The sequence below is a fragment of the Centruroides sculpturatus genome, unplaced genomic scaffold (assembly GCF_000671375.1).
Source record: "Centruroides sculpturatus isolate CEXI.00-Female unplaced genomic scaffold, Cexi_2.0 scaffold649, whole genome shotgun sequence".
NCBI lineage: Eukaryota > Metazoa > Arthropoda > Arachnida > Scorpiones > Buthidae > Centruroides > Centruroides sculpturatus.
This window is the reverse complement of record NW_019385064.1, coordinates 36990-47032: the sequence shown is the minus strand read 5'-3', so window position 1 is coordinate 47032 and position 10043 is coordinate 36990. Positions and strand designations below refer to the sequence as shown.

The 10043-nt window shown below is 32.5% G+C and overlaps 2 protein-coding genes and 1 pseudogene across 3 annotated transcripts in view; 1 reads left to right on the top strand and 2 right to left on the bottom strand.

The window, feature by feature from the left end:
• The window catches only part of LOC111634148 (putative uncharacterized protein DDB_G0289963), a 104463-nt gene that overhangs the window by 64670 nt on the left and 29750 nt on the right, over positions 1–10043 (top strand). The gene's annotated exons all lie outside the window — the stretch shown is intronic.
• LOC111634149 lies at positions 1105–2460 on the bottom strand (annotated as a pseudogene).
• LOC111634139 (uncharacterized protein K02A2.6-like) lies at positions 8523–9956 on the bottom strand. Its single transcript, XM_023378847.1, has one exon. The coding sequence runs from the start codon at positions 9954–9956 to the stop codon at positions 8523–8525; it is 1434 nt and encodes a 477-aa protein (XP_023234615.1).

The window sequence follows — 10043 nt, the reverse complement described above, 5'->3', positions numbered from 1 at the left end:
TCGACTTTATCTGGATCAATTCTAATACCATCTTCTGACAAGATGTGTCCCACATATTTGACTTCCTTTAGTTTAAATTTGCACTTATCCTTATTGAACCTAATCCCCTTTTCTTCAGCTGTCTTCAGAACCAATTCTAAGATTCTATCATGTTCTTCTGAGTCCTTTGCATGAATGATAAGATCATCAATGTAAATCTTGACTCCTTCGATATGAGCAAAAATTTCTGTAAACGTTTTGTGAAAGATCTCAGGAGCATTAGTCAATCCAAAGGGTAGTCGCAGAAATCTATATCTCCCAAAAGGTGTACTAAAGGTTGTTAATTTTGATGAGCTATCTGCCAGTTCAATCTGCCAAAATCCCTTGTTTGCATCTAGGATAGAGAAAAATTTGGAACCTGCCATATCCCTTGTGATTTCCTCAAAGGTCGGTATTTCAAAATGTTCTCTCATTATTGAGTGATTCAAATTCTGTGGATCTAAACATATTCTCAGGGATCCATCAGGTTTGCGAACTAGAACAATTGGGTTTACAAACTCGGTCGGTTCATCTATGCTGCATATGATTCCATCATTTATCATTCTCGTTAATTCTTTCTTTAATGGATTCATTAAGTTAAATGGTACTCGACGTGTAGGAACTACCACAGCCTTGTAGTCATCCTTTAATTTAAATTCACAGGGTTTTATTTTGATCCTGCCTATGCCTTCAAATACATTCCTGTATTTAGTAAAATAGTCACTTTCCATTTTTATTTCTAAGATATTTCGATTTCTCTGTAGTAAATTTAGTTTCTGAATACTCTCGAGTCCTAAAATAGGTGCTGCTTGGTCAGTTGTCTTGACTATTATAAAATTCAAAAGTTCCTTAACTTTATCCTTAGTTCGTACTGTTAAATCACACGCTCCTAGCACCTTTAATCTATTTCCACCGTAATTTGAAATTGTAATATTAGTTTTCTTTAGCAGTCTTCTTAGATTAAGAGTCTCAAAAATATATGCAGGGATTACATTAACGTGTGCACCAGTATCTATCTTAAAACTAACAGTTTTATGACAATCTAAAATTCTTAAAGTCTCTGACCAGTCTAGATCAAGATTCTTACCTCTGCTTTCCAGTGACGCCAATACATAGTCGTTTGTACTCTCTGGCGCCATTTCCAGTACATTTATCATGTTATTTCGACACACTTTCGCAAAATGATTGTATTCCTTGCATTTATTACACTATTTGCCCATTGCTGGACAGTTCGGTTTATTATGTCTATAACCACATCTCCCGCAATTCCGTTGTCTTCCTTGGAACTTATTTTCCGGTCTTTGATATCCACGCCGATTGTTCTGTGTTCGATGGTTCTTTGTTTCTGCACTCGACCTATTTTCCTGATCACGTGATTCATTGAGACGTTCTCTTGATTTTCCTTTTATCACGTTGACTTCTATATTCTTTGGTTGATTCGACAAGAGTTTAATGTGACTCTCTGTCTGTTCGGCGGCTCTGCATATGTCAATTGCCTTTGTTAATGATAGCTCCGTTTCTCGCAGTAGACGTTCCTTTACCTTCTGATCACGAATACCACTCACAATTCTATCTCTCAATAGTCGATCCCGTAAATTCCCAAACTCACAATTTATTGATAGCTTACGTAAGTCTGCTAAAAAAATCATCAAAGGCTTCGCTCGGTCCTTGCACACGAGTGTTGAACTTGTGACTCTCAACACTTTGGTTGCTTTTCGGAATAAAATACAACTCGAGTTTTTCTAGAATTACATTCAGCTGTTTCGCTTCTTCATCACTAAGTTCTAATGTTTCAAAAATTTCTAGAGCTTCTTCCCCCAAACAATGGAGCAAGATGGCGGCTTGAGTTTCATTGTTCTTCGTCGTGAGTTCGGTCGCCGTTGAATAAAGTAGATAACTTTTCTTAAATTTTTTCCAATTCGCTCCTAAGTCACCTTCTACCAACATCGGTTTTGGAGGAGGAAGATTTTGAAACATGGACATGTCGAATCCAGTACGGGAGAATCTTTTGCCTTTCTCTAAACGTTTGTCAACTGCACCATGTTATGTTTATTGTCTCGAAGTTACAACCAAAGTGTGCTCAGGTACCATTCCCGTGATGCATCAGCAACAATCGCCACCTGGCGGACTCACTAATATTTTACATTTTAACATTTCCAATACAATACACATTACAGTTTTACAAACAACTACATATCAAACTCACCACACAATAAGCACAATAGCACACCAACAGAAAAACAATTCAGAGACTGTAAGTCTGTTCTTTGGTCCAAGTCAATCACACACAAAGATGAAACAAGTTGGATCAAAGAGAAAGAAGAAAACATGCATGAGACTCCTGTGTTGAAATAGACATATATGGCAGTACAAAGAACACACAGTGGAAGACTACTTGGTTCTGACAATTTCTAGTACAAAAAATTTACATCTTGCACACATACTTATAAATACATGGCAAACATGGCACATATTTATAAATGTTGGGATAGTCAACAGACTATCCCAACATTTATAAATATGTGCTATGTAGCAATCACTCCACTAACACAATATTAATAGTAATAACTACTTATCTCGCTAGTCTATATTTTATTGAGTTATGAGAGCTTAATTCCAATGAACCATATAGCAGTCCTGACAAGAACACAAGCTTCAGGTAGGACTACCCATTTTAATAGGGTCTATGGGAACAAATGAAGCAAAGATAGATCCACAAGCAGTGTCTGATCCAAACTATGTGACTGCTAAACAGCATCTTTTCCTTTTGTCCTTATATCTTTTCTACATGGCACATGTCCAAAGGACAAGTGATATGTAATATACAGTGCATATATTCCATATGTAAAAATAAATAAATCTTTAAAGAAGTAACAAATTAGTTATTTTTTTAAAATATGTTACAGCACACACAAAGTGCCTTAAATAATAGTAAATATTTCATTATATAAAATCAAAATATGTAATATAACTGGTTTGGTGTAAAGATGTGTTTTTGTGTAAATTATCAGATCCTATTTCTTGCAATAGCTTCTTCAGAGTAGGTTCTGATGGCAGTTGTGAGTATGCTTTAATGTTTTGTATAATTCATTCCTGCATCTTTTCTCTTGTGAACACAAAAAGAGGGATGCCACATAAAATAAAAGTATTTGCCATACTTTTCCACACTTCCTCTCAATTTTTTCTTTTTCTGCTTTATAACTGAGAGTAGGTTGAATCTTGTCATTCTTCATGTTTGCTTTCAAGTGCAGATACTTGGTGCTGTTCAAATGATTTTCTATTGTCAACTTCTTGTAATCAATGAATTTCAAGCAGATACTGCACTAAAGACTTCCTTTGTCACTTCAAAACGTTTTTTGGGATATTATAAAAGTTGGAACAGTACACAACTTTATCTTTTCCCATTTTCAACTACCTTATCCTGATACATAGGAATGTGCAAACTTAATAAACAGTAATGGTATAAGGGTATTACATTGAAAGAAAGGCAATATAAACCAAACATATCTTAACTTAATGAAAAAGTCAATTCTTAATCCTGCACAAAATGTTAATGAACAACAATAAATTCTGGAGATATATATAGATGAAACTCAGAATTTCAAAACACATTAGATTTGACCCCAGAAAACAATAAAAGGTTATATATGTTTTTTAATGAAAAACATAAAATGAATTTAGTACATTTTCATGCATTTTTGATTAAATTAAACTAGACCAAAAAAACCCACTAAATTTGCAACTGTAACTACTCTTTAAACATGTGCATGAAAACATATCCTCTCATGGTTTTATACAGTGTTTCTGAAAGTTTTTGGTCTGCAACCCCCCTTGCACTTAAAAATTTCAAAGGACTCCCTGAAGAATGGGTATTTGTAGAAAAACATCCTGAAGGGGGGATTAATTTAAATTCAGAAGGAGTTCATTTCTTTTGTTTAATTGCATTGAAACACTCATAATTTTAATAGCAGATTTATTTTTAGTATCATTAAAAATTAATAACTTATCTTTTGTACATCTTTGAACAAAATATTCTATGTATATATTTCAACATTAGTAAACTCAGTTAAGTTAAACATATTTTAAATTAAATTAAATTAAGAGCCTGCTTATTTTGGCACAATAAATTAAACCTGGGTTTAATATCAGTCAGTGCAGGTCTCGTAGTGATTTCTATGTTGCAAAGACGAGAGCGCTACTTTGTTTTGATGTTGGTCATTACTGAAAATACCATTTTGCATAAATAAGTGGTTGCAAATGGTAAGAGAACTGCCATTGCCAATTCAGAGATAGTGGATACTCTGCTTTCACACTAAGCCAAAAAGAATCTACTATTTCTAAACATGAATCCATAGTAAATTTATAAAATATTTGAAAAAAAATTGATCTGTCATCAATTTTTCTGCGACCCCCAAATGTTTTTCATGACCCTCCTGGGGTTGTGACCCCCACTTTGAGAATTACTGGTTTTATATATAGATATAGTTGTTTTGTCACTAGATGGCATTTACAAATAAAAATAATGGTTGTATCCACTTGAAGAGAAAAATTATATATATTTTTTTTATGCTTTTAGTGGATAATTCTNAATACAAAACCAGGAATGGTAATTTATGGTTTAGCCTAGTGACAAGTAGATTCGGAGACAAGTAAATTCGACTTACGTCGTTCTCCTGGAACCAATTACCGACGTAAGGCGAGGTATACCTGTACTTTTCTTATCTGAAGTTATTGAAAGTTTCTTTGGAAAATGGTCTAAAGCTTTGCACCTTTTGGATAGATTCATTAACATGATTTTTCTTGAATACTGTACATTTATTCCTTTTTCTTTAATTATCTGTGAGTCAGACCATACTTCAGTTTATGTTATTAGATATTCTATTTGATCTTGCTTTTTCCAGAATTATTATTGAATAAAACAAAAAGAGAACTACAACTACTTGGACTTGCAAACTTAACAACATGCCCCTGCCCCTTTGCATATTGTACACAATGCATTTGGGAAAAACACAGACATATATGGGAAAGTAACAGAGGATCTCATAATTGATTTCCATGATTTCTTTAAACTGTCAGCTGTTATGTTTGAAAACTTTATAAATGAGATGAATTTGGAAGAACTTGGATTATCTCATTTAAAATTAATCTATAGAAAATACACAATAACAAAAACAAGTAGAAAGAAGTAAAAAAACCATACTTGATTATTTTTTAACACTCCTGTGAAGAAAGTAAAAACAAAGTTTGAAATAAATAGTTAATAATATCAGAATCTAATTTTTTTCAGATGAAGTGCATTATATTAGTAATATAGGATATGTAATATCCTGTAAAAGGGTAAAATCAAACAATTGTTTTATTCACTTTCAGGTTTTCTGTTGAAATATGGAGAGTAGAACAAAATAATATTTGGATATTTGGAGAGTAGAACAAAATAATATTTCAGAATAAATTTTTATTTTACTACTTGTAAAATGACTCTGCTCTGCTACTAAACATTCCATATAACAATATTTTAAAGATAGTCATCTATATTTTTTAATTCATTCATTTAATTAATTAATTAAATATTTTTTGATGGTTCTATACTGATGCTGTTCTAAGAAAATTGATATTATGACTTTAATATTTCTGGTGGTTGTGTGTTTTCTACTGTTATTTGCTAAATTAATTGACTTATTGTCATGGTAACTTCCATACGTCAAGCACTTTTTTAAATGTAATTTAATTAACAATACAATATGAAATAATTGGCAAGGTAATAAAAATCTGCTTATTTAAAAATGAAAAATTTCTTTTATAAATAGGCAGGCAGATGGTATTGAAAATTAATCAGTAAGAGATAGGCCTATGATAATAAATTTAATATCAGTAAGATATGATAAGCTATGAATGAAATCAAAGCTTATTCCTTAAAAAATATATATTTTAAAAAATTTATCAGAATTGTATCAGAATATTTTCAATTTGAATAAACATTTCAGACTGAAAAAAAGGGTACAAAATGCTAATGGTTTTGACAAAACTGGATGGGTTGGCATGAATATCTTGAATTATTGTTGTAACTTTATTAATATCATTCATTATTTTAATGTTAATGTAATAATTTTAACTTTAAGGAGTAGTAATGTTTTTCCAATGAAACAGTTATTTACTGATTACTCTGATTATTTGAGAATTAATTGTTACTTGACAATAATACCAATCATCTCTTCCATTCATTAATTAATGATTAGCAAATGATTACTTCATACATCTTTATAGAAAATATTCCTAAATATTTTTATTCTAAAATATTTTATAAAAAGAAATTGACTGTATAAATATAATTTTGCACTTTCTGAAAGCTGAAACTTATATCAATGTTCAACCAATTGAATGTACTGTACAGTGCATACTTTTCCAGCAGTGAAGTAGATGATTTACAAACATTTTAGAGTACATTCAATAATCTGCTTCTGGTGTAACTGAAACTTCTTATTTTTCAAAAAATGGAATGTCTCCAGGTTTTGAAAAATAATAGTTCCTGTTACACCATCTGATGAAGTGGAAACAAGACACAAAAGAATTTATTATCCATATCTACACCACAACAAAACTGAAAACAGACTTGATAGCATAAAAAAGTACCCACATCTCACTGTTACAGAGCAAAGGGTTGTTGATCACAAAAGAACAATTATACACAACTTTATTCTACAAACAAATCTTGAACATATCAAACAAGTTGTGCAACAGATACATCAACACACAGAAATGCTAGATCACATAGTAAATCAGACACTCTTTGACAGTACCTCAGCATGAAAACATACACAGTACAACATTCACCAATGAAAACATTAACATATGACAGTTATGACCAATGACACTGTAGACACACACACACATGCAGAATATTAATTAACAAAATTTATTTTGAATGGATTTGTAGGATTATAGTCTCCTTTCATCTACTGCTTATCCTTTTTGAATTATGAGTGTATACATATGTATTTACAAATTATTTTAAGACACACTCACTAAATACATAGGGTTAGACCCCACAAAGAGTCAGTGAGTTGCCAGTTATGTTACCTGGACAAAGGTCCATGTAGCATAACTGGCAACATACAGTAAGCAACAGTTGCAGGTTCAAGTCCTACTCCAGGTCAATTCTTTTCTTCCAGAATCTTCTAAATTTTTAATAACATATTAATTTAATTATAATTATTAATTATAATAAGAAATAGTACCTATTGCCTACCTCTAGGCCTAATTACATAATACCTAATTATTAATAGTAGCAATAATATAGCCCAATTTAATCCAGCAATCATTTGGCTTTAACACATGAACAACAGAAATACATAAACACTTTCAAACAAAAATTTCATCTAATGAGCATTACATTGGGATCACTGATATTGATCAAATAAAAGTAATCAGATCTAACAAGACTAGTAGTTAATTAAATGTTAAAGAAGCATTCTTCCAATTACAATAAAATAATAACATAATTTGACCGACTTAAAATCAGGAAGAGTTTTCATTTACAGGATGATAAACAACTAACAGCTTATTGACATTAGTAGTAATAGTAGTTGATCAGTGTGGGCTGCACTGACCATCTATCCTGACCTTAAAAATAACACTTTCTCAAATTTCACACAAAGTGGATGTTAATCAGTATAAGTGAAGATAATTTACTGGGAGTTTCTGAAATTTAATATTTGTTATATATTTATAATTAAATATTTTTAAATTTAATTTTTGTGTTTTTAAATTGAATTATAATAAAATAAAGACAAAATGAATAAATTAAACATATAATTGATATAATTGTAATTTTTGATGTAATGCTAACAGTTTCAAAGTTTTAGAATAAAAACTTGTTTGTTTTTACATGTGCCCTCTAGAGGGAATGTACAGTATAAATTCACTTAAACCAGTATACCAGCATTCCCCTGGGATAAATCAGCATGTCAGTTTTTATGATATGGAAATATCTGATTTTGTGGTCTTTCTCAGATAGACTGACATGCTGGACAATCCTGAAAATATGCCACTCTATAAATGAGGGAAATTCTGAAGGTTTTAAGTGATTTGCAGTTTTCAACTTTAATTTTCTCATTTAATTTTGAGTAGTATGCCTTGTCTTGAGTAGTGTTCCACATGTCATCCCTAATACTGTAACTAACAGGTGTCTGCTTGGCACATGTCAGTTATTGGAAATGACATATATCCTCACCAAGTTTGATCAAAATCAGTGACCCCAATGTCATGCTGTCCCCTTGTAAGTCTCAAAGACTGAAATGTTACAAAGACCATATGCTACAGGAACAACAAAATAAATTATTCACAATAATGTAGCTGTTTTTGTTATGTTTATTGTCTCGAAGTTACAACCAAAGTGTGCTCAGGTACCGTTTCCGTGATGCATCAGCAACAATCACCACCTGGCGGACTCACTAATATTTTACATTTTAACATTTCCAATACAATACACATTACATCTCCCTTTCTTACACAAAGTCTTTGAAACGTGATGGCCTACGGATCACCCGGCCTGATCGAGTTGTCAAGTCCGTAGCCTCATTGCCGCTCACCTCCTGATTTTCCAACTGCTCATTCTCCATGTCCTTTTCCTCTCTACCACTGAAGTTCTCTCTACTGCTATCCATGTTTTCCCCTTGTTCACTGGCCTGTTCATCCTCAATTGGTTGATCCAACAATTCGCCTGAATGATTCTGTATGTTTCTAAATCTATTCACATTGAACTTCCTTAAAAATCTTCGGTTACAAATGAAGTATTTACCATCTTTGTCTATGCGCACAATATAAGATCTTGGTCGATATCTGTCTATTTCTATTATTTCACCAGGCTCCCAGTTTCTTTTATCAATTTGGATCATCACTCGGTCATGTGGATTTAATGCTGTTAGGTCTCTAGCATTTCTGTCGAAATAGTGTTTCTGTATTTGTTGTCTTTGCAAATGGTTTTTTCTAAATTTGTCTACAACTATTCTGGGTTTCAAGAGATTATTCCTTGTGGGCACTTGCCCTCGCAACCTACGACCATAAAGAAGTTGTGCTGGGGATGGAATACCTCGACCTAAAGGTGTATTTCTGTATTCCAACAAGGTCAGATAAATGTCCTTTGAGTCATAGACTGCTTTCTTAAGTAATTTTTTGATAGTCTGCACATGCCGTTCAATAAAACCATTAGACTGAGGGTTTCGTGGAGAGCTTGTCTTATGTGTTATTTCCCAGTGTTCTAGAAATTGTTGAAAATGTTTGTTTACAAACTGGGTATCATTACCTGAGTATATAATTTCTGGCTTGCCATGTCTGGAAAATATCGATTTCATAGCTTCAACTATTCTGGAATGAGTGGTGTTCTGATTCATACAATAAACTTCTGGGAATCGTGAAAATGTATCTACTACTAGTAGATAGTCTTTACCAAATAAATGACAGATATCAGTTGTGACAATTTCCCACGGTCTTGTGGACAGTTCTCTGTTAATAAGCGTTTCTTTCGGATTTGAATTTTGATACTTTAGACATGCTGGACAGTTCCTGACAACATCAATTATTTCTTTTTCCATGAACGGCCAAAAGACATGTTCTTTTGCTCTCCATAATGTTTTACTGATTCCCATGTGATTATAATGTAGTCTATCAATTGTCTCTGCTCTCATGCTCTTGGGAATAACTATTTGTTCACCTTTACATACTATGCCTCTCACCTCACTCAGGTCTTCACGAAACTTCCAATATGGTTTGACTAGTGGATCTATCATGTTTTTCTGTTCTGGCCAACCTTCCTTTATTATATTAATCAGTGACTGTAACTCTTTATCTCTTTTTGTTTCATGCCGAAGTTTTTCAAATTTCTTTGGAGTAATGCTACAGTAATTGATAAGGTTAACTTGAGCTTCAACATCAGATTCCATCACATCAAAATTCTTGTCCACATAGCTAGCTCGAGAAAGGGCATCAGCCAACACAAGTTGTGATCCTGGTCTGTATTTTACTCTAAA